At 40.9% G+C, this 26,550-nt stretch overlaps 2 protein-coding genes and 1 long non-coding RNA gene across 3 annotated transcripts; 1 reads left to right on the top strand and 2 right to left on the bottom strand.

Moving 5' to 3' along the window:
• On the top strand, positions 1-26,095 carry LOC139748970 (uncharacterized). The gene is made up of 2 exons (XR_011712852.1): positions 1-417; positions 18,584-26,095. It is a non-coding gene; the product is annotated as an uncharacterized lncRNA (long non-coding RNA).
• On the bottom strand, positions 5,446-7,257 carry LOC139748961 (uncharacterized; the record flags this gene model as incomplete). Its single annotated transcript, XM_071662315.1, has 1 exon — positions 5,446-7,257. A coding segment is annotated over one exon (1,215 nt), but the record flags the coding sequence as incomplete, so codon positions are not given.
• On the bottom strand, positions 8,201-13,507 carry LOC139748949 (uncharacterized). The gene has a single exon (XM_071662305.1). The coding sequence runs from the start codon at positions 9,751-9,753 to the stop codon at positions 9,082-9,084; it is 672 nt and encodes a 223-aa protein (XP_071518406.1). The 5' UTR covers positions 9,754-13,507; the 3' UTR covers positions 8,201-9,081.
• Positions 26,096-26,550: the final 455 nt, after the last annotated feature.

Raw genomic sequence — 26,550 nt, 5'->3', positions numbered from 1 at the left:
TGCCTGGTCCTTCACCCTCTCAAAAGAAGTTGCATACCTTAGAAAATTGCACACTAAGAGCAATCACTGGCTGCTTAGTCACCACTGTCACTCATTATCATCACAATGTAACACATTCTTCCAACACAGTCCTGCTTTAAATTTTTAGCCATCTGAGTGGATTTCATGAAGTATGTATCTCATAATGCCAATATTTATGATATTTAGTGTTTCAACAAATTTGTAGCATTAATACTTGGCATCTGTTTCCAGATTGTGATAGTATACAAGCACAGTGAAGAAGAACCATCGACATGGGACATCTTCCACACAATAAGAGTACCATGTCCAATATTATCCTTGGCCTACTGTGATGTTATAGGAGATGGTTCTTTTCAACTTGTTGTTATGACCACCACAGGCATACATATCATTCAGGTATTATTTAAGCTGCTTCTTAAGTGACTTGCATTTCATAATTGAATTAAAATCATAGGTTATCTCTAAAAGAATTCAAAATAACCATAAGTTTTTCAGTAGTATAAATCACCACACATTGTACAGTTGTCAACATTCACTCTTCCCATGCATTAAACTGGAGCTAGTTTGAGAATACTTATGTAACCCAACAGCCTAATAATAAGGTAGGCTTTTTTTTCTATGGATAGTAAATCAACCAGGCTGTTTGAAATTGTAGCCTGTATTCCCATTTATCCACCTCTGGTATCAGATACACTTTAACTCTCTCATTGTGGAATGCAACCAATGAGGCATTACGTAATGCGATGCACCACACCACTATTGTGTCTCTAAACGAGTGTGCCCTCATTTGAATTCATGGCTAATGTATGATTCTGCATCTTATCCATAGATGTCATTAGAAACCTAACAACACTGCTGGAAAAAAGTCACACATCATAGACACATTTAAGTTTTCAAAGTGAATGTAACTGTATTATTTCTGCAGGAAGTGAGATGTATGAGCAACAATTTTTAAAACTTTTACCATAAAAGAAAAATTTTTTCTTCTGTTTCTGTTTATATTTTTGATAATGTCATGTCTGTGTAAATGATTAATGAATATGTAAATAATGCATATGAAATATAAAGAATAAGGGGGTTTGTGAAATCAAATCTTGTAAGCAAGCTTACAATGTGTATAGTAATGTGTTAAATTGTACATATAACACAGTTACTCCAAGGTAAAACCGATAATCATCATATGTTTACAGATATAATGATCGTTGTTGTTGGACTGCAGCTGTACAAGGTTACACTGCAGGTGGAAAGTCACCTTTGGCAAGGGCATATCATTAGGAGAGCAGTCTCGTAAAAAACATATCCTCACTCCAAAGGAGTCTACATTTTTCAGCTGCTGGAATTAATGAAGTCTTAGGCTCCAGGAACCTTTAGAAGAGTCTTGGGTAACACCAGGACTCTCATAGAAATTGGTCCTGGGGTGATTATGAATAAATAGAATATACTGAGGATCCATGCTGCCATCAGGGCCTGTCCTCTGGCCTCTGCAACACCTCACACTGTATAGAGAAAAGTCTGCAACTTTTTTTTAGTATTTTTGTACATAGTACATGATACAGAGGTGTTCTCTTTCTCCTTTTCTTATATTCACTCAGAAATACATGTCAGAAAAAAATGGTAAGTGAAAGGGTTAAAGGAACATATCAGATATTTTCTAGAAAATTTTGGGCTAGGTCCTTCTGACCTGTCCTTTGGGTAGGGAAACATTAGCTTTCCTCACCTATTGCTGTCCTCCCAACTTTGTAGCAGCAACTCTCACTTTCCAGGTCCATATTTGGCTAGAAGAGACTTCCACAAAGATAGCATCATCAGCTTACCCACTTCTGACAAACCAACAGCACAGAATTCTCTTGGATCATGTGCTGACCAGGCATTTACCAAACTGGCTTTCTTCCATCCTATGGATCAGTATCCCTTGATCTTAATTTTTTCATATTATTTAGTTTAGTAAGGGTATGGTTAAGTGTAAGTGTGCTTTAGTCAATGTTTTACTAATTTCCTGCTCTAGGAGCACAGTCCCCATTTATGAAATAATCTGGGAGATCCTTTCTCTCCAAAGAACACACAAACATACTCATGAGACACTATTCAGAAATCAGCTACAAATCAACTACACCCCTAAACAGCAAGTTCATGAAAAACCTTAAAATTCTTCCAGAAACATCTACCTACCCACCCTTCACTCCCACCGATACAAGCATTGCAATTAAAAACTAAAGAAACTCTACTGCTAAAGGCCTTGTTAACATACTGAAGTTTAATATAAAAAACTATGGCCTATTTTTAATCCACGTACCTACAGATATCATCAACTACTAGTAGTTACACACAACAGAATCCCTAACATTTGGAAACATGTCAACCTAATACGAATCCTAAAACACTCAGAACCCCCCCCCCCATCACCATTAATCACTTCTATCCTCAATATCCAAGCTCTGTGAAAATATGACCCATAAAATAATCAAACTAATTATCTCACTTTTGCCCTTACAGTATGGCTTTAGACCTAAACACCCTATCACCACACTACACACTGAGCTCACACAATATATCCTAAATGGAACCAAACAACTAGAACACCCTTGCTGCATGTTACTTGTGGTAATAGACATCAGCAAAGCATTTGACACTCTCCCCTGACACATCCGCACACAAAAGATACTTCACACCACCATTCACAACAGTGACAAATAGTGGTTGGCCAATTTCAAAGTCAGCCACCATAGCAGAGTCACTCACAATGACCTCACCTCTAAAATGCCTAAAATCTCTACAGTGGAGTTCCCTAAGAAGCATTTTTTTCTCCACCTCTCTTTAATCTCTTCCTACAAAACCTCCCATAACCTCAGGCAAATGTCAACATGAAGGGTCTTTCATATGCAGACGACCTCACAATCACATCGCGACACCCTGACACCACAGCAGCATCATCAGACATGCAGCACATCATCATATGATTGGGACAATAGCTCACCGAGAACAGAATGTCCGCATCACTACAGAAGTCTTGTGTCACTCTTTCAGCCCCAGACAGACATAAATCCAGCTCACACTCTCCAGTTGTCTTGAAAGGACAATCTCTCCTGTTGTACAAAACACCAACCATTCATGACATCACATACAGCACATGGCATGCACCTCCTATATGTGATAACATCAAATGCAGAAACAATGCAAAAAGTAAATGCACTCAGAACACTAACTGACACTAGATATGATCAAGAAAGAGAACCCCTCAGTATCCTGTACAAACAATATCTCCATTCCACCACTTGCCTAATCTTCCACCCTCTCAAAAGCGAAAATAACAAAGGTGCAAAAGAAACAAAGTAGTTCCTGCCTAGAAACCTTTCAGCACTCTCTCTCAATGAAACAAAGATCCCAATACATTCCTGCCTGAACTTGCTTGGCAATCAGTTCTGTGCAACAACACTAGACTTCTTTTCACCCAAACCACTAGTCTCCAAGAAGCTCTTCCCTGACTTAAACTTAAGTAACCTTTCCTCACAGATCCCCCACTCCAACAAAAATAACCCTGATAAAACACAAACACAGTGAAATAACCCAACAAGATGGAAATATCAAGGGAGGTTGGGTGAAGAATGGCAGAGGATGAGAGTAAACATAACTTGGGGAGCAGGAGAAGAATGGGAGGTGTTTTGAGAAGCAGTGTTTATATGTTCATAAAAAGTGTGGAAGGTGGGATTTGGACATGTAAGGAAAGAGTAATGAATGGTGGGATGAGAAGGTTAAGCTGTTAATGAAAGAGAAGAGGTTTATTGGCATTACCTGCAAGGAAGGAGTGTTAGTGATTGGAAGACATAGAAGTCATCAGAAGTCAAAAGGTAGTTGCAAGGGCTGAAATAGAGGTTAAATGAGAGGTTGGGTGAAAGAGAAGTGGCAAGGTTCAAGGAGAATAAGAAACTGTTATTAAAAGGGATCAATAATGTGAGGAGAATATGAAAACAAACAGGAGCATCAATGAAGGGAACAGATAGAGAAGTGGTAACAGGCAAAAAAGTGGTGAAGAGAGAGTACATATTTTAAAGGACTGTTGAATGTGTTAGATGGCATGTTTAGGTTGTTTAGGACATGGATACATGCAGAGAGAGCATCATAGCATGTGATTTGGTAAAAAGAGAAGAGATGGTGACAGACGAAGTGTGGTAAAGTGGTTGGAGTGGATGGGATTGGAGTTGAAATTCTCAAGAAAGGGAGTGACACTGTTATACATTGGTTAGTTAGGATTTTGATTGTGTGTGGCTCAAGGTGAGGTTTTTGGGTATTGATAGAATACCCTTTACCTCTTGTGTAAAGGCAAGGACGACAGAAGGTAATGTTCACATCGTAGAGGGGTAAGGTTATTGAGTATACCTGGTGAGTATGATTGAGAGGGTGGTAGCATTCACAGAACATCAAAGAGCAAGAAGTGATGTTGCTTCAGGAGTGGAAGAGAATACGTGGTTAAGGCGTTTGCTGTGAAAAATGTTTGTGAGAAATATTCAGACAAGGATTTCTGTGTGGCATTCATGGATCTAGAGAAAGTGTACAATAGGGGTGATAGTGCTTTATGGATGGTGTTATGAATGTAGGTGTGGGAGGAAAGTTATTAAAAGCAGTGAAGAGATTCTTTCAAAAGAGTAAGGTGTGTGTACAATGAGGAAGAGAGGAGGGTGAGTGGTCCTAAGTGAATTAGGTCTGTGGCAAGGGTGTGCAATGTCATCGTGACAGTTTAATCTGCGTATGGAGTATGTGAAATAGGACATATTGAAATTGTGTTGGAGAGATAGGTGGTTCTGTAGTCTGTTGAGGGTAGATGGGCTTAGGGGGTGAGTCTGTTGCTGTTTGCTGATGATATGGCTTTGGTGACAGTCTCAAATAAGAAACAGCAGAATCTGATGTTTGAGTGGAGAAAATTGAAAGTTAATGTGAATAAAAGTAAGGGTATTAAGTTCAGTAGGGGAGAGAGACAGAATTGTTGGAGTGTGAGTTTGACTAAGGAGAAGCTGGAGCAAGTAGGAGGGCTTTAGATACCTGGGAGTGGACATAGCAACAGATATAGCTTTGACACCTGAAGTGAACCATAAGGTGGGTGAGGGAGCTAAGGTCCTGGATGCATTAAGGAGTGTGTGGAGAGAGATCAGTCTTTGTAAGTGCAAAGATTGTAATCTTTGATGGTATAGTAGTCCCAGTGGATGTGTTGGAAATAGAATGCTTGGGGTCAGTGCATGGTATATGAGGGTTGATTAAGTAAGAAATGATGGGGTAAAAGAGAGGTGTTAGGGTAAGAAGAGCATGGCTGAGAGCACTAAAGAGGGTGTGCTTTTATTGTTTAGAACTATGTAGAGGATGAGCAAGGAGAGACTGCCTAAGAGAGTATACTTGTTAGAGGCGAGGGAATATCGAGAAAGGGGAGACTGAGGATGAAATGGAATGGAATGAAAGATGTTTTGAGGAACTGGTTCCTTAACATACTCGAGGGTGTGTGTCATTTCACGAGATAATTAATGAAGTACATGAGACTTACCGTAGGTCGGTTGAAATGTGCTTCGAATTTTATGAAGCAAATCACCTCTACTAGAAGGGAGCTTTCACATGAGATACACTTTGCCGCTTCACGCTACCAGACTTTAAAGAGTACGACCAACCACATGAAAGTAACTGAACATTTTGCACTGCTAGAAATATGTAAGCCACAAGACACTACAGAGCGTAGGGTGGGAGAGGTGGGCATGTGAAAGCTCCCTTCTAGCAGAGGTGATTTGCTTCATAAAATTCGAAGCACATTTCAATTGACCTACGGTAAGTCTCATGTACTTCATTAATTTTACGTCAGCAAATCACACCTCTGCTAGAGGTCGCTTTCCCATGAGGTTTTGAAGCCATGTGGGTGTCGTACTGTAGACGTGCAGAGAGGAGAAATGATACAAGCAGTAACCAACTGCAGTATAGTAAGAAATTTACATAGCCATGGACCAAGTGACAAGAGACAACATCTCCTATGCAAACAAAATGAACAGACTATTGAAGGACAGCATCTTGGAAAGGATCGTGACTCGGGACAATCTCCTTGTCATAAAACTTGGCAAAAGTGGCAGCCCTGGACCACCCAGCCCTTGCCATGATGTGTCCAATCGGTAGAGCCATGGCTTTGGCTTTTGATGCAGCTGCAGGCCGAACACTGCCCGCTGAATACTGGCTGGAGTCTATGCCCGACAGAGAAAGCACTGTTCGAATCCACCTTGCAACAGTGTCCCTCGTTACATGCTTGTGGGGCTTGATAAAACTTAGGAGTAACTTCCCATTCTCCTGATGTGCAGAATTTCTGAACTCCTCTGTCCTAGCAATATACATTTTCAGAGTTTCACACACACACAATCTAATGTCAGTAGAATATGCTTTAAAGGTCACAAACCGCACATTGAACTTTGGCCTGCACTGTTTAATAGTTTCCCCTAACCAAACACAAACAGAATCCTGCCCAAAACTAATATTCTTCAGCAACAAACAATGCAAAGTTTGTAGTCTGGCAGCCTGCGTAAGTGCCATCAACATCACAAGCTTCAGTGTTAAATCCTTTAAAGAGAGGGAGGACAAAGGATCCATGGCACGCAGATGCTGTAGCACCTGCTGAACATCCCAAGTTTTTGTATACCTAGGGACAGATGGCTGCAAGTTAAAAACTCCCTTTAAGAACCTGGTGACAAGAGGATGGCTGCCTGCACTGCAACTATCCACAGTAATCCCCAGGGAGGAGAGTGCACCCCTGGCAGTGTTGATTGAAGTATAACTAACACCTCTGTGGAAAGTGACGGACAGAAAAGTCACAATATTAGTTACGGTGGGAGCAAAGGGATCGATGTTCCGGCTACCACAAAACTGTAACCACCTGTTAATATGTGGCTGGTACTGCCTCGCAGTCGCAGGTCTCCAGAAGGCAAGGATGATGTCCGTACCTGCCTGAGAAATGCCCCTGTCTCGCAGACGTTGCCGGATAAGAGGCAAGCCATCAGTCGGGTGTGTCGGAGAATGGGGTGTTCCTCCTCCGTCGATGGGTGACGCAAGACGTGTGCCCCCCTCGGAATCACCCGTGGTTCCTTGACCAGCAAAGTGAGTAGAGTCCCCATCCAGGGCTGGGACGGCCAGAGAGGCAATACCATCCACCCCTTCGCTGACTCTGCTCGAATTTTCTGTAGGCACCTGGCAATCAGAGCAAAGGGTGGGAAAAGGTAGATTAGTTCACACTGCTACCAGCAGATAGAAAAGGCATCAAAATGTTCTGCATCTGGGTCAGGTTTCCAGGAGCAGAAATGAGTCACTTGAGCATTCAGTCTAGAAGCAAAGAGATCAATGCTTGGAACCCCAAATACTTCAGAGAGGGCCCTAAAGAGTTCTTCATTCAGTTTCCACTCATGCCTGTCATTGAATGTCCAAGATGCAGCGTCTCTGCCATGAGATTGACTTCACCCGGTACATGAGAGCAGGTAAGCCAGATATCATTCAACGCACACCACTCCCAAAGGTCACGGCAAATGTCATTACACAGTGAGGACCGTGTGCCACCCATTTCATTGACATAGGCCACCGCCGTCGTGTTATCACAAAACACCCGAACATGTCGTCCTTTGAGAAGAGATGCAAATGAGCGCACTACCAGGGAGATGGCTTTGAGTTCCTTTGCATTAATGTGCAAGGCAGATTCTGATAATGACCATCTCCCATTAACTTTTTGTTGATTGAGGTGGCCACCCCAACCTAAATTTGATGCATCAGTATACAGATCCAATTCTGTACCCTTCCGAAAAATCCGTCTGTTTTGCAATGCAATGTGAGATACCACCAAAGCAAGTCCAGTCTCATCTCATGAGTGACCACCATCCACTTGTCAAAGTTACCTTTTGCGACTCTTAACGCTGCAATCTTAGCACATTCTAACCGCCTGTAATGCAGTTTCCCCATCTCTGCTGCTGGAACGGCTGCAACTAATAGCCCAACAACTCTGGCCATATTCCGAATTTTGGCTCTGTCACTATGTAACAATTCCTCACAGCATTGTAGTATCTTGTGTATCCTACAATCAGGTAATGTTACTGTCATAGTCTCAGAATCTATAATGTTCCCCAAATACTCCAAGCACTTAGTGGGGACGAAGACAGATTTGCTTTCGTTAATACAGAAACCTAACTTCTTGAGCAAGTCAACAGTGGCATGCACACTCTCACAACATCCATCAAAAGTGCAGTGACAAATAAGAGTATCATCAATGAAACTCGTGATGATATGCCCCTTCTCTCTAAGTACAGCAAAAACAGGTTTCATTAATTTAGTGAACAGACAGGGACCATCCGCAACCCCATTAGGGAGACATGTGAATTGATAAATTTTTTCTTGCCACTTGAAACACAGAAAGCGTTGTTGCTCCTCAGCTATCTTAACAGAATAATAGGCGTGCCGCAAATCGACAGAGGCCATGAAGACACCGCTGTTAACAAGATGAATCGCCTGCTCAAAATTTTCCATCTTGAAGTGTTTGTACTCTAAAAATTTATTAAATTTTTCCAGGTTAAGGATCAACCTAATCCCACCATCCTTCTTCCGTCTTAAGAAAATAGGGGAAAGAATCTGCCCCTCCTGTCTCTGGGTCTCCTTGATAACCCCCAGACTCAAAAGCTGTACAATTTCCTGGCAAACAATTTCCTTTTCCTCGACATTAAACACATACTCAACTTCTTCAGCAAATAAAGTACCAATGTTAGCATCATCAATATCTAAATGGCAATGCTGAACAATATCTAAAATATTTGGATCACTGGTAATAGCATGCCACTCATGTACAAAATAGTGGTCTGCCAGCTTGAAAAGGATGACTCACCTCTGTTACTGCCGGGGATTGTGACCCAGGCCTCGGGAGTTTTTTGTCTCAGGACCCTGCCGTGAGAAGGATTGCCGGTGCTCACTCCGGGGACCATGCGTGCGTTAGCCATATGGATGAAACCTGGCCATAAAACCCCTGTATGGCAGTCTCCCAGAAGAGCCCCTAAAGTTGCCAGGACCAAACTTCTAGGTAGAGAGCGGTTTCCTTGGAGCAATCTTACTCCTTAACTTTTCAGACTCCTCATTGAGCTTGGCTGAGAGTGAGACATCATCCCCAAACAGAAGACGAGTCATGGGCACCTTGTCTGAACAGAGGTGAGCACACTTGTGGTTAATTTCGTGCTTGATGATGAACCGGCAAGCCAGATTATTCTTGTGATTAGCATGACCCAGGAGTGCCAGGGCACCATCAAGCATGCCCACTTCCTGGGCAGCATCTGGTTGGCTAGTCTGGGTGATCTTGTCATGCACTGTGAGTGACTTCGTCAAAATTGTGGCAGCCGTAATAATGTCTTTCCCAACATCCTTCAAATGGAAGTCTGCCTTCTTGGCATCAGTCTTCAGTGCATCTAAAACTTGCAAGTTGCAATCCACGGGCGCTAAGGCATGACAGTTATCTGGCCTCTTGGCTGCAGCATCCTCTAAAATCTCCTTATATTCCTCCTCTCGCAAGCCGTGAGCAAATACATGGTTAACCATATCGGTAACATGCTGGTCAATGCCATCAGACACCTCATCCACAGGACCGTAAGCCCTGGTGCACTGCAGGAGAACACTGTCAGGCCGCCCGTCATTCTGAGAGACACAATCATCACTGGAAAGGTAATGCTCAGCTGGAGTAAAGCCCGAAAAACCCATGGGTGAGCACGAGGGAGGTACCACCTGGCTAGAAAGGCAATGTTTACATCGGCGGCCGCCGCGGCGTCATCAGCCCCCCGACTGGGGCCAAAGTTCCTTTCCTCCTTCAATTTCTCCACATCACCACGTAAAGCAGCCAAAGCGTCCATCACCATGTTCCAGGGCGGCGCAGATGCCTCATCCCATGAGGTAGAAGGCAAGGAACGTGTGTGCTGGGAAGTAGAGTCACCGCCATCACCAGTGACGTGACCATGGGGCCTATTGTTACCGCCCTGAAGAGCCTCCCGCTGAGAAGGGCTGCTCCTGGAGCTAGTCCTATGCGAGGAGCCTTTCCTCACATGCCTGGCAGGTTCAGAATCGCCCTCCTTACTCAACCTCCGTATGCTGGTGGAACTGCCTGGGACATCCGACATGGCGGCGGCGATAGCAAGGCGGCGGTGCAGGTCAGTGTGAGAGTCGTCAACTCCACAAGTGCATCAACAACGCACTTCCCTCCCCGCTCCTAAACGGATCACGGGTGGTGTTGCAGCCAGCCCCAAAGTGGGTCACAGGCTGTAGCAAAGCCTTTCCGCTCCAGAGGGATCACGAGAAGAAGGCTGCCAATCTCGCAGCTGCAGAAAACCGTCTGGACAGCGCGAAGGAAGCACAGCAACTGGTGGCATGAAGCGGCAAAGCGTATCTCATGGGAAAGCGACCTCTAGCAGAGGTGTGATTTGCTGACGTAAAATGCTAATTGGGGTGATATGGTATAGAAGGAATGACATGGTGTCAATTAGGCTGAACTGCAGCACTTGAAATGGTCATAGAAAACCATGGAAAGGTCTGTGGAGTTTGCTGTTGATAGAGGTCTTTGGTTTTGGTGTATTATACATTATATCTAGAGAGTAGATGTGAGTAAATGAGGCCATTTTTATTGTTCATGGTGCTACCTTGATATGTGGGAAATAGTGTAGTTATGAAAAAACAGTTGCTGTTTTTATGTCCTCAGACAAAAGATGCTTCACATGACCCTTCGTAGAAATCGCAAAAATGGTTGGTTAGCTTCAGTGCTGGTTGCTAAGCCAGAACCATCACAAAGGCTTCTAAAACTCTCAAACTCTACAAATGGAGTCCCTTGGACAGCTTTTCTCTTTTAAATCATTTTGCATTACCTTCCTCTACCCCCGAAACCATAGTGTGAATATCCTCATATATTTGAAGGATTTCACTTTATCATCATAGCAGTGCAGCATTACACAAGCAAAAATGAACATGCTTGTGTGCATTGTACATTTTGAACACTGGCTTGCTTAAAACAGTATCTGCATTCCCACGTAAATCCACCATCTTACTGTTAACTCTATGCTATACATGAATCCAGCCTTTACCCCCACATCACCCTGCATGCCATACATGAATCCAACCTTTACCCCCACATCACCCTGAATGACTAACTACTCCCACTTAAAATAAAGAAATGCCGTGTATGTGAAACACACGTCAGTCCCTGTGGCAAGTTTTTCAAAGCCATGAACCTAAGCTCTATCTTACTATAGGCTGGTTATATTGAAAAGATTGAGTTTTGGGTTTTGAATTTCTAGGTTTACCCTTTTTACATACATTACATTACATTTTTCCATAAAATTATGCATGTCAGAGTACGTATAGTAGGTATCTACTAAATGCCCTCATTATATTTGCATCAATTCCAGGAGTGAAAGAAGAATCTTTCAGGATTCTCAACATTAAGTATCTTCACTATAACAAAACTACAAACCACAAGAAACACAGAGCAATCAGAGTAATCACTGTTAGCTTAGCAATAACAAACATTCAACACCTCAACAAAGCAAAAATACCTCCAGTGCAGTCTCACCTGAGCATGCTCAAAACCCAGTTCTCTGGAGAAGTATTGACCCCCAACCAACCATGCCATTTAATAACCACTACTCAACCTTGATGCTTTAATAAGATGTTCATTTAAATTTCACATTTCAACCACCTGTACTCACAGATTCTCAGTCCCCAGCAGAGACCACATTGACAAAAAATATTCACATCAAAATGACCTAACAAACTCAAAATATTGTTCACCCAACCAATCTTGAATTTCAGTCCACCTGATATACACCCACCTGTAATTACACTTTCCAGATGTGTATGAGTCAGATTTCCTCTCATATGCTGTGGACATCACCCATCTCTTCAGTATTACAATTATTGTTTCAACATATTGCAGGACCCCTAATGCTCAAAATGCAGCTTCCAAGCACTTTTCAACTGCCTGGCACTTACCCTGCCAGGACAGACTTACAACTTTACCACACTTCATGACCTGTGAACCCCACCTAGTGGATGCAACTGACTTCCAAAACACTGCAAGAGACCCATTATATGGTCATAAAGTTTCAGGGTTTATTTTCCATGTGCCTTCCTACTGATATCTCCACACCACATATCTTTCCCATGCTAATTACATCTTACTGTGCAAGTTCTCTCTCTCTCTCTGTTACTCTTATTTTTCACCTCTTTTAACCAGTATAAAACTTGGTTTTGCATCCATTTTATTAAAACTGAAACAGGTATTCCTTTATGCACAATGCTAACACACCCTTCATTTGATTTCTTTCCATGCACCAGAGGTTTTTTTGCTCTACTAATTTTTCTCCTCCAAAAGACTTTGCACTGAACTTCAGCTTTCCTACTTCTGTTCTTGTTAGTCTTCACTTTCAATTACTTAACCCCCAAACTATGTCATATGTCTCAAATAATACTCACCCATTATGAAAATAAAAGTACATATATATTTTTCTGTATAGAATATCTCTATCATATGTTATTGAAGAAAATCCCCCAAAAGTACCATACATTCCTCTGTATTGGTGTGGAAGTGTATTGAGTTAACATAGTAGGGACCTGGCTGTTTATTTAAATACAGGGACCTCGATTTATGCATGTTTTATTTTGCCATATTTAGGTTAATGGCAGGGTCCATTTATACTTTTTTCTTAATTCATTTGGGCTTAAGTTTGGAATAATGCATTCATCAGTGGGCTGGCAGCACTGTAGTGTGGTACTGCTTATGCTACAGTTTACTGCATATTCCACATGTTTTGCTACTTGCTTGATGTCACCAAAGCTTCTTTTACATTCTTCTGGTACCAGTAGTGATAAGAAGCATAAAGATATCACTAATGAAGGTAAGATGGATGTGCTCAAACGTTATGGGAGAGGAGAACAAACAGCTGATATTAAGCTTGCCCTTCGACTTAGGGAATCTACTTTATGGACTATTCTTGATAGTGCAGAGAAGATCAAGGAGAGTTCCAAGAGTGGAACATTAATCAGTGCATCTGAGACCTGGAATTCCAGAAATTCAATTATGAGGAGAATGGAATGAAAGTTGAGCACATGGATTGAACATCATAATCACGAAAATGTTCCTGTCAGCATGGTTGTGATACAAGCAAAGGCTCAGAGTATATGTGATGACTTTGTAGTGGAGCAAGGAGCAACGAAGACATTTCAAATTCTGGATGATTTCTGAATTTTAGTTGTTATAATTACCTTAGCATCAGGATGACTAGTGAGGCTGCTTCTTATTTCACTGCTGCTGAAAATTTTCCAGAAACCTTGAAGACCATTATTGAAGGGGAAAGTTATTCTCTTAAGTAGATTTTTAACTTGGACAAGACCTGATTATTTTGGACAAGAATTCCTTTGAGAATGTCAGTTTCCCATGAGAAAAGACTATACAAGGATTCAGAGCTCCTGAGGATCACTTTATGATACTTTGTGTTGTGTGTGTGGTGGTGGTGGTGGTGGTGGTGGGGGGGGGGGGTGTCAACACACAAGGTGACTGCAAGACAAGGAAGGCTAAACAGACAATGCTAGATTTCTATTTCAAGAGAAAGGACTCTTGTATGAGAACCTACCATCAACATCTGTTGTCATAATAACTTAGCCTACTCAACCATTACCACCACCTTCACTAGCTACATCATCTGACCAAGATGATGTAGTAACTCCCCAGTAACATCCTCAGTAACTTTCCAAGTTACTCTTCTATTCACACACACACACACACACACACACACCCATCAGCACCAGCAAGCAGTTCAAAAACAGTAGTAAAAGTAAGTACTAGAATTTTTTATTTTTTTAATGCAATTCATTGTACAGTATTTTATATTTCCTGGTATGAGTATGTTCAAGTTTTTCACTGTTGTGATACATGATATTGTCTTATTAATAATGATTCCCCTTAATCTTCATCATTCACATTATTTTATTTACATGTTTTTGATTTACAGGGACCATTTTCAAGAATGCAGTTACCACATAAAATAAAATTTGAGAGGTGCCTATATAAAGATAATTATTGTTTTTTCATGGTGTGAATATGTTCTACATACACCTAAACACATTACACTGTTTACTTTTTTCCATCCATGATTTTACACATTCCATATGAATAATTCACTGATTCTTTTATGTAATACACATATTATAATTTAACAAATGCATTATTTATGTATTTCTTTACCATTTACACATTTATTTATTTATTCATTTATTTTGCTTTGTCGCTGTCTCCCGCGTTTGCGAGGCAGCGCAAGGAAACAGACGAAAGAAATGGCCCAACCCACCCCCATACACATGTATATACATACACGTCCCCATACGCAAATATACATACCCATACATCTCAATGTACACATATATATACACACACAGACATATACATATATACACATGCACACAATTCACACTGTCTGCCTTTATTCATTCCCATTGCCACCTCGCCACACATGGAATAACATCCCCCTCCCCCCTCATGTGTGTGAGGTAGCGCTAGGAAAAGACAACAAAGGCTCTAGCTGTCATGCAATAATGCCCGAAACCACAGCTCCCTTTCCACATCCAGGCCCCACAGAACTTTCATGGTTTACCCCAGACTCTTCACATGCCCTGATTCAATCCATTGACAGCACGTCGACCCCGGTATACCACATCGATCCAATTCACTCTATTCCTTGCCCGCCTTTCACCCTCCTGCATGTTCAGGCCCCGATCACTCAAAATCTTTTTCACTTCATCTTTTCACCTCCTGTTTGGTCTCCCACTTCTCCTCGTTCCCTCCACCTCCGACACATATATCCTCTTGGTCAATCTTTCCTCACTCATTCTCTCCATGTGCCCAAACCATTTCAAAACACCCTCTTCTGCTCTCTCAACCACGCTCTTCTTATTTCCACACATCTCTCTTACCCTTACATTTCTTACTCGATCAAACCACCTCACGCCACATATTGTCCTCAAACATCTCATTTCCAGCATATCCACCCTCCTGCACACTACTCCATCCATGGCCCATGCCTCGCAACCATACAACATTGTTGGAACCACTATTCCTTCAAACATACCCATTTTTGCTTTCCGAGATAATGTTCTCGACTTCCACACATTCTTTAAGGCTCCCAGGATTTTCGCCCCCTCCCCCACCCTATGGTTCACTTCTGCTTCCATGGTTCCATCCGCTGCCAGATCCACTCCCAGATATCTAAAACAATTTACTTCCTCCAGTTTTTCTCCATTCAAACTCACCTCCCAATTGACTTGACCCTCAACCCTACTGTACCTAATAACCTTACTCTTATTTACATTTACTCTTAACTTTCTTCTTTCACACACTTTACCAAACTCAGTCACCAGCTTCTGCAGTTTCTCACATGAAGCAGCCACCAGCACTGTATCATCAGCGAACAACAACTGACTCACTTCCCAAGCTCTCTCATCCAAAACAGACTGCATACTTGCCCCTCTTTCCAAAACTCTTGCATTCACCTCCCTAACAACTCCATCCATAGACAAATTAAACAGCCATGGAGACATCACACACCCTTGCTGCAAACCTACATTCAATGAGAACCAATCACTTTCCTCTCTTCCTACACATACACATGCCTTACATCCTCGATAAAAACTTTTCACTGCTTCTAACAACTTGCCTCCCACACCATATATTCTTAGTACCTTCCACAGAGCATCTCTATCAACTCTATCATATGCCTTCTCCAGATCCATAAATGCTACATACAAATCCATTTGCTTTTCTAAGTATTTCTCACATACATTCTTCAAAGCAAACACCTGATCCACACATCCTCTACCACTTCTGAAACCACACTGCTCTTCCCCAATCTGATGCTCTGTACATGCCCTCACCCTCTCAATCAATACCCTCCCATATAATTTCCCAGGAATACTCAACAAACTTATACCTCTGTAATTTGAGCACTCACTCTTATCCCCTTTGCCTTTATACAATGGCACTATGCATGCATTCCGCCAATCCTCAGGCACCTCACCATGAATCATACATACATTAAATAACCTTACCAACCAGTCCACAATATAGTCACCCCCTTTTTAATAAATTCCACTGCAGTGCCATCCAAACCTGCTGCCTTGCCGGCTTTCATCTTCCTCAAAGCTTTTACTAACTCTTCTCTGTTTACCAAATCATTTTCCCTAACCCTCTCATTTACACATTTTCACATACCAAAAATTATATATATGAACAAATGAAAAAATAACATTATTTTTCATCAAACACTAATACCAGAGAAATATTCATTTATTTATTATACTTTGTCACTGTTTCCCGCATTAGCAAAGTAGCGGAAGGAAACAGACAAAAGAATGGCCCAACCCACCCACATACACATGTATATACGTACACATTCACTATCGCACATATACATACCTATACATTTCATCATATACATATATATACATACAAAGATATATACACATTTACACATGTGCATAATTCATACTTGCTGCCTTTATTTATTCCCGTTGCCACCCCGCCACACATGAAATGACAACCCCCTCCCCCGCACACGCGCGAGGTAGCACTAGGAAAAGACAACAAAGGCCACATTCGTTCACACTCAGTCTCTAGCTGTCATGTATAATGCACCGAAACCACAGCTCCCTTTCCACATTCACCCCCCACAGAACTTCCCATGTTTTACCCCAGACTCATCAAATGCCCTGGTTCAATCCACTGAGAGCACATCAACCCCAGTATGCCACATCGTTCCAATTCACTCTGTTCCTTGCATGCCTTTCACCCTCCTGCATGTTCAGGCCCCTATCGCTTAAAATCATTTTCACTCCCTTCCACCTCCAATTTGGTCTCCCACTTCTCATTCCCTCCACCTCTGGCACATATATCCTCTTTGTCAATCTTTCCTCACTCATTCTCTCCATGTGACCAAACCATTTCAGTACACCCTCTTCTACTCTTTCAACCACACTCTTTATTACCACACATTTCTCTTACCCTTTCATGACTTACTCGATCAAACCACCTCACACCACATATTGCCCTCAAACATCTCATTTCCCGCATATCCACCCTCCTCCATACAACCCTATCTATAGCCCATGCCTCACAACCATATAACATTGTTGGAACCACTATTCCTTCAAAAATACCCATTTTTGCCTTCCGAGGTAATGTTCTCGACTTCCACTCATTCTTCAATGCTCCCAGAACTTTCACCCATTACCCAACCCTGTGACTTACTTCTGCTTCTATGGTTCCATCCGCTGCCAAATCCACTCCCAGATATCTAAAACACTTCACTTCCTCCAGTTTTTCTCCATTCAAACTTACCGCCCAATTGGCTTATTCCTCAACCCTACTGTACTTAATAGCCATGTTCTTCTTCACATTTACTCTTAGCTTTCTTCTTTCACACTGTTTACTAAACTCGGTCACCAGCTTCTGCAATTTCTAACCCGAATCAGCCACCAGCGCTGTATCATCAGCAAACAATAACTGACTCACTTCCCAAACCCTCTCATCCACAACAAAACTCTTCATTAACCTCCCTAACAACCCCATCCATAAACAAATTAAACAACCATGGAGACATCACACAGCCCTGCCGCAAACTGACATTCACTGAGAACCAATCACTTTCCTCTCTTCCTAATCGTACACATGCCTTACTTCCTCGATAAAAACATTTCACTGTTTCTAGCAACTTGCCTCCCACACCATATACTCTTAATACCTTCCACAGAGCATCTCTATCAACTCTATCAAATGTCTTCTCCAGATCCATAAATGCTACATACAAATCCATTTGTTTTTCTAAGTGTTTCTCTCATACATTCTTCAAAGCAAACACCTGATCCACACATCCTCTACCACTTTTGAAACCTCACTGCTCTTCCCCAATCTGATGTTCTGTACATGCCTTCACCTTATCGATCAATACCCTCCCATATAATTTCCTAGGAATACTCAACAAACAGATACCTCTGTAATTTGAACACTCACCTTTATCCCCTTTGCCTTTGTATAATGGCACGATGCATGCATTCCTTCAATCCTCATGCACTTCACCATGAACCATACATACACTGAATATCCTCACCAACCAATTTAGCAACCCATCTCTTTTAGATAAAAAATTTTACTTTTATTTGCATTCATTTTTAGCAACCTCCACCGGTTCAGCTGTTACAGTATCATCTACATACAATGTTGGTGTACCTTCTTTTTTTCACACTGGTTGAGCATTACACTAGTCACCTTACTTTCTTGTCGTAAAAGCAGTAAACAACCATAGTGACATGACACAATTTTGATGCACCCCTTGAGTTATTGTACACCATCTGCACTAGCACTTATTCTCACATATAAACTTCTTCCATTATAATCGTTTTTAATAATATTAAGATATGTTTAATGCACACTATGGAAAGTCAACATTTATTATAGTGGTTCTAATATCTTAATCTAATATCTTAATCTTCAATTTACCAGCACAACCCATGGGAACTAGCTTCGCTCATTCTCAGTCGGTTGGAAGCCCTAACTGAACCCAAAACAGTCTTCCAACCTACATCCCAAGCAGTTCAAGACCTTTCAGATAACAAGGAGTTAGAAACTTCTGTAAATGAATGCTGATGCAGACCCTGTTATCAGTTGATTACAGAGTGTACCTTATACCTTTTTGAAACTCATATGTATCCTGTAGGTTCTTTTTTTTCATATCACTTATGTGTTTCATAATTTTTCTAGAAATTTAAATGCGGTGTAAATTACTTGTTAAGTTTGCACACACACACACACGCATACAACCAAAAATTTATCTCATGCTAGATTCATTGATTAAATTTTTCCGAGCCACTTGGAGTTATGAATTAGAATGTTATCACTGAAATTTTAAGTAATAAGTTCTCTTTGGGATAGTTGAGAATGAATACTACCCATGTGTCTTTGAGTGGCAGGGATAGGAGGACAGAAGTCCTTCCCTTCATTATTGTTACTTTCAAAATAAAGAAACATAAAGAGAATTTTTCCTCTAAGGCTTAGTTGCGTATTTCTGGTACTATCTAGCCAAGGCAGAAATAGTTAACACATTTCAAAGAATAAGAATTCTTTTGTCTAACAAGACATACATTCCACATCACAGAAAATTATTCCTGTTGTGTAATATTTTAAAACTGAGTTGATAACAGCAATAACAAGCATAGTTATTGCCTAGTGTTTATGTCTTTTCATGTCAATTTTTTGTTAAGTTTGATGCTTTTTATGTAGTTCCTTTTCATTATATTAATCATAGTCTTGATGTGAGTAAAACTGAAAATGAATGGCAAGAGATGGGTATTTATTAGTGCTAATGCACCTGGTCATGAGAAGAAAGATCATTAGAGGCAAGTATTTTGGCAGTAGCTGAGTGAGCGTGTAAGCAGTTTTGGTTGTCCTGGTATTGGTGATGGGTGATTTGAATGCAAAAGTGAGAAATGTGGCAGTTGAGTGTATATAGTAAACCCTTGATTTAATGGACCCTGATTTAACGGATTTTGGATTTAATGGACCGGGCAAATGATAATACATTATTTAATAATGATTTGAAAAGTTTGAAAAAAATAGAAAATCTCAAATGTCACACCATATACATTTCATATCTCACTTGTTTTTGGTAGCATGGGACATACTCACTTTGTTTCAGTCTCAGTCTGCCTCAAGCTATTGTGTAGTCAGGATGTATACAGAGAATTGTGACTTTATTTATGAATAATTTTGCAATTCTTACAATTCAAAATGACATCAAGTGATAGAGGAGTTAAAGGAAGACGTGAACTGTTTTTTGTATACTGTATTGAAAAAATGGCCCACAGGTTACATTTGATTTAATGGACTTTGGATGGTAAAGGACATCCCCTCCCTCTTGATTGGTCTGTTAAATCAAGGGTTTACTGTAATAGGTGCACTTGGGGTATTCAGTGTTGTGAATGGAAATGGTGAAAAGCTTGTGGATTTGTGTGCTGAAAAAGACTGGTGATTGGAAATATTTGGTTTAAAAAGAGAGATATACACAAGTATATGTATGTGAGTAGGATAGATGGTAAAAGGGAATTACAGGTACACCACCAAATTTCCAGCAACTGATGGTTTGGCAGCTCCTTTAGCCCGGACAAAATTACGTGAGGGAACTTGAAATTACTGCGGCCACCAGACTAGTTTACTGGGCAGCCACAGATGGCATTGTGTGTAGGGCGCACTTATTTACATTCTTTACACTGCACCTGTTGGTGGTTATACCACAATTCTGTGCATTTCTCAACTTATTTTGCTTAGATTTAACCCTAGTTATGGCTTCTAAAACATATGAGAGTGTAATACGCGTTGTCAAAAGTAAACACCAGTCCATATCAATCCAAGATAAAATAGAACTGTTGAAAAAAATGGAACATGGTGTTTCGGTGTGTAAGCTACGTGACATCTACAGTATTGGTTCATCAACTGTTTATGATATAAAAAACAAAGGGACAAAATATTGAAATTCTATGCAGACAGTGATTCCAAGAGGCAAATGACGATTAGAAAAACTATGAAAGATGTTAAGAGTACTGAGCACGATCGAGTGATGATGGAATGGTTTCGACAGCATTGGAGTGATGGATAGGACTTGTCAGGTAGCATGATAATAGACCAGGCTAAGTTGTTCCATAGAGAACTTAGATTAGAACATGAGTGTGACTACAGTGAAGGATGGCTTCAAAGATTCAAGAAGCATCATGGAATCTCTGTGAATAAAGTGTGCTGAGAAAAGTGGTCTGCAAATCACGAAGGAGCTGCTGAGTATGTGAACGAATTGGAAAAACTCATAGCTAATGAGCACCTCAGTCCTGAGCAGGTGTATAATGCAGGCAAATACTTTAGACACTTGGGAGATGTATAATTAGTGGGTTAGAGGTGTGTTGATGAATTATTATTATGTGACCATGGTGGGTCCGGCAAAGTGGTTAATCCGGCAAGGCTTTGGAACCAAGATTGCCGGAAAATTGGTGGTGTATCTGTCTTAGATTACGTATTAATTGATGGCATGCAGAAGAGAGACTTTTAGGTGTAAACATGCTGAGAGGGGCAATTGTTGGGATGTCTGATCACTGTCTTGTGGAGGTGAAGGTGAATATTTGTAGAGGTTTTCAAGAAAGAGTGGAGAATGTTGGGGAGAAGAGAATGGTCAAAGTGAGCGAGCTTGGAAAGGATAGTTGTGTGAATAAATTCTAGGAAAGATTGAGTGTAGAATGGCAAGAGGTGAGAGCAAATGAGGTGATAGGAATGTGTGAGGAATGGAATGTATTTAGGGAAGCAATGATGGCATTTGCAAGAGAGACATGAGGCATGAGCAAAGTGGGAGGTGGGCAGATTAGAAATGGAGGTGAGTGGTGAGATGAAGTAAAGTTGTTAGTGAAAGAGAAAAGAGAGGCATTTGGATGGCACTCACTTGGTAGGAGTGCAATGACTGAGAGATATATATGAGAAAGTGGCAGGAGGTTGAGAGAAAGGTGCAAGGGTTGAAAAAGAGGGCAATTGAGAGTTGGGGTGAGAGAGTATCATTAAACTTTAGGGAGAATATAAAAATGTTTTGAAAGGAGGTAAATAATTTGCAAAAGACAAGAAAACAAATAGGAACATTGGTGAAGGAGACTAGGGGGGAAGTGATAAGAGGTAGTGATGAAGTGAGGAGTGAGTATTTTGAAGGATTGTTGAATGTGTTTGATGATAAGAGTGGCAAATGTAAGGTGTTTTGGTTGGGATAGTGTGCAAAGAGAGAGTCAGGAGTGGTTGGATGAAGAGAGGAGGTGAAAGCTTTGCAGAAGATGAAATCTAGCAAGGCAGTGGGCTAGGATGGTACTGCAGTTGAATTTATTTACAAAGGGGTGACTGTTTTGATCATTGGTTGGTAAGGATATTCATTGTAAGTATTGATCATGGTGAAGTGCTTGAGGATTGGCATAATGCATGTGTAGTTCCAGTGTATAAAGGCAAAGGGGATAAAGATGAGTGTTCAAACTACAGAGGCATAAGTTTGTTGAGTATACCTGGAAAATTGTATAGAAGGTAATTGATTGAGAGGGTGAAGACATGTACAGAGAGCATCAGATTGAGTAGGAGCAGTGTGGTTTCAGAAGTGATTAAGGATGTGTGGATCAGGTGTTTACTTGGAAGAATGTATGTGAGATATACTTAGAAAAACAAATGGATTTGTATGTGGCATTTATGAATCTGGAGAGGGCATATGATAAGGTTGATAGAGATGCTTTCTGGGAGGTCTTAAGAATGTATGGTGTGGAAGGTAAGCCAGTAGAAGCAGTGAGAAGTTTTTATCAAGAGTATAAGCAGGAAGAAAGGAAAGTGCTTGGTTCCCAGTAAGGGTCAGTCTTTGAAAGGGGTGTGTGATGTCCCACTAGTTGTTTGATTCGTTTATGGATGGGGGTTGGTTAGGGAGGTAAAGGCAAGAGACTTAGAGAGAGGTATGAATATGCATTCTTTTAGGGATGAGAGAGCCTGGGAAGCAAGTCATTTGTTATAAGGTTCTGGGAACAATGAAGAATGTGTGAAAAGAGAGAATGTTATGTTGGAGAGGATTAGTAATTCCAACAATATTAAGGCCTGTCTACACAAGCGGGCCTGCCCGTGAATGTTGTCCACACGACCGAAGTGATGAACAGCCGGGCCTGCCCGACGATGTTGCCAGTAGCGAGTGGAGTGTGGTACGAGAACCATGGTGCCTAGCATTGTAAAGAAAAAGATTTTGTGCTCTATGATAATAGCTTTGTGTCTCAAGGAGAAAAAGAAGAAAAGGATATGGTGTAAAGATTGGTTAAAGAAAAGAAGTATGTTTGGAAGCACTGCAACAATACTTCATGAACTACAAAGTAGTGAGGAACACGACTTCAGAAATTACCTGAGGATGAGTGTAAGCACTTTTTACATCTTGTTATCAAAGGTGGAGCAATACATAGTGAAGAAAGACACAGTTATGAGAAACAGCATTACAGCAGAAGCTCGTCTGGAAGCAACTCTGCGATTTTTAGCAAGTGGGTCTACTTATTCAGCTTCACATTCCATGAACATGGATTCTTACGATAAAGGTCAATCAAAGTACTAGTAAGTGCTCTAGACCAAAAAATTGTTGGTGGCTCACTAGAGTTATCCTGGGCTGCCATCGTTAAATGTTCACTGTGCTACTATGCCGTGGGATGTGGGATGAAGGCCCGCTGTGGGTTCACGATATTATCTTGCGTCTGGCAGGGTAGAAACTCCAGCTACCGGGCACCAGCTCAGTGATTTCGCTCATCGGGCTTTCGGGCAATTTGATCGTTTGCCCGTCAAATATGCCCATTAACGGGCAAGCCCGCCGATCAGGCCCGCTCATGTAGACAGGCCCTTTTTATGGCTGTGAGGCTTGTGCTACAGATAGGGTTGTACGGAGGAGGGTGGTTGTGTTGGAAATGAAATGTTTGAGGACAAGATGTGGTAATGAAAAGAGTGTGGTTGAGAGAGCAAAGGAGGATGTGTTTATAGGTATGGACATATGGAGAGAATGGGTGAGTAAAAGTTGACATAGAGGATATATGTGTCAGAGATGGAGGGAACAAGAAGTGGGAGACCAAATTGAAGGTGGAAGGATGGAGTGAAAAAGATTTTCAGTGATCGGGGCCTGAACATGCAGGAGGGTGAAAGGTGTGCATGGAGTAGAGTGAATTGGAATGATGTGGTATACTGGAGTCAATGTGCTGTCAATGGACTATCAAGTGTCTGGGGTAAAGCATGGAAAAGTCTGTGGGGCCTGGATGTGGATAAGGAGCTGTGGTTTTGGTGCATTACATATGACAGCTTGAGAATGAGGGTGAGTGGATGTGGCCTTTTTTCTTCTGTTTCCTGGCATTTCATCACTGATGTAGGGAGTCGGGATGCTGTTTCCTCTGAGGTGGGGTGACGCCAGAAATGGTGAAGGCAAGCAAGTATGAATATGTACATGTTTATATATGTGTGTGTATGTGTATGCATATGTATATGTACTTGTATGTGCATGTACGTTTATATATATATATGTGTGTATATGAGTGGATGGGTCTTTCTTCGTTTGTTTCCTGATGTTTCCTCGCTAATGCAGTAAACGGCGCCCATATGTAATAAATAATAAGTCAATTGGGAGGTAAATTTAAATTGAGAAAAACGGGAGGAAGTGAAGTGTTTTAGATATCTGGGAGAGGATTTAGCAGCGGATGGAGCCATGGAAGCAGAAGTGAGTCACATGGTGGGGAAGGGGGCAAAGGTTCTGGGAGCGTTGAAGAATGTATGGAAGGCAAGAATGTTATCTCAGAGAGCTAAAATGGGTATGTTTGAAGGAATAGTGGTTCCAACAATGTTATACGGTTGTGAGGTGTGGGATATTGATAGGGTTGTGCGGAGGAGGGTGGATGTGTTGGAATTGAGATGTTTGAGGACAATATGTGATGTGAGGTGGTTTGATCGAGTAAGTAATGAAAGGGTAAGAGAGATGCGTGGTAATTAAAAAAAGAGTGTGGTTAAGAGAGCACAAATGGTTTGGTCACATGGAGAGAATGAGTGAGGAAAGATTGACAAAGAGGATATAGTGTCAAAGGTGGAGGGAATAAGAAGAAGCAGGAGACCAAACTGATGGTGGAAGGATGGAGTGAAAAAGATTTTGAGCGATTGGGGCCTGAAAATACAGGAAGGTGAAAGGCGTGCAAAAAATAAGAGTGAATTGGAGCAATGCGATATACAGGGGTTGACGTGCTGTCAGTGGATTGAACCAGGGCATGTGAAGTGTCTGGGGTAAACCATGGAATGTTTTGTAGGGCCTGAATGTGGAAAGGGAGCTATGGTTTTGGTGAATTACACGACAGCTAGAGACTGAGTGTAAACTAACGTGGCCTTTGTAGTCTTTTCCTAGTGCTTCCTCGCACGCACGCGGGGGGCGCCATTTCATGTGTGGCAGGGTGGTGATGGGAATGGATGAAGGCAGCAACTATGAATATGTCCATGTGTATATATGTATATGTCTGTGTATTATTGTTGAAATGTATAGGTGTGTATATGTGCATGTGGGGGCGTGTATGTATATACATGTGTATGTGGGTGCGTTGGGCCATTCTTTCCTCTGTTTCCTTGCATTATCTCGCTAACACTAGAGACAGTGACAAAGTATAATAAAAGTATATAATAAATATTTTGATATTTTAAGGAGCAAAGTTGCAGATATTATGAACTCTCATTTTGATAGTTGTGAAGACGGAGTCCTGTTTTTACATCTATAGTTAATGCAATGTTAATTATTACCAGCATTATGTTTGAAGGATTACTGTGTGCCAACATAAGGGAATATATTTCATTTGAAGGATGAGTGAGTGCCAACGTAAGGGAATGTATTTAATTCTGGCAAAAAGGCAAAATATCTATGTATACATACATCAATGAGATAAAATAAACATGATACAATTTTGGTACTAAAGAACATACTTTTTGATTGTTGTACATGTGAAGTATATTTTAGATATACAGTATCAGAATTTCTCCTGTCTGTTAAATTTTATAATGCCTATCAATTTGCAATACAACTATACATGTTATAATTCACTATCTTGAAACAGTTGCAGATGTTATAAACTATCATTTTGATAATCATGAAGATAGAGTTCTGTTATTTATACTTTTGATTAATACAACGTTTCAGTATTATCAACGATTACTTAAAACCACTAAATTAAGAAGATGCATATGTTACTACATATATTAACAAAATAAAACCAGCATAATGTTTTTCATCTATAAAACATAATTCTTTTATTGTTATACATACATGTTTTCCCTGGGGATAGGGGAGAAAGAATACTTCCCACGTATTCCCTGCGTGTCGTAGAAGGCGACTAAAAGGGAAGGGAGCGGGGGGCTGGAAATCCTCCCCTCTCGTGTTTTTTTTTTTTTTTTTTTTTTTTTTTTTTTTTTTTTTTTCTCCAAAAGAAGGAACAGAGAAGAGGTCCAGGTGAGGATATTCCCTCAAAGGCCCAGTCCTCTGTTCTTAACGCTACCTCGCTATCGCGGGAAATAGCGAATAGTATGAAAAAAAAAAAAAAAAAAACATACATGTACAGTATATTTTGAATAAACATTATCTTAGAATTTCTCTTATTTGTTAAATTTTATAATGCCTATCACTTAGCTGTACAAGAGTACATATGTAAATCGCAAAAAAATTACATTATTAATATTATACTTAATTACCATCTCCCACATCAGCAAGGGAGCTCAAGGAAACAGACGAGGAATGGCCCAACCCACCCACATACACATGTATATACATAAACGCATATATACATACAGATACATTTCAACGTAAACATACATATACATACACATAGATACATATATACACATACATATTCACTATTGCTGCCTTCATCCATTTC

The sequence above is a fragment of the Panulirus ornatus genome, chromosome 1, assembly GCF_036320965.1.
Source record: "Panulirus ornatus isolate Po-2019 chromosome 1, ASM3632096v1, whole genome shotgun sequence".
NCBI classification, from domain to species: domain Eukaryota; kingdom Metazoa; phylum Arthropoda; class Malacostraca; order Decapoda; family Palinuridae; genus Panulirus; species Panulirus ornatus.
Note: the sequence above shows the minus strand (reverse complement) of the source record. Positions and strands in the feature narration are given on the sequence as shown.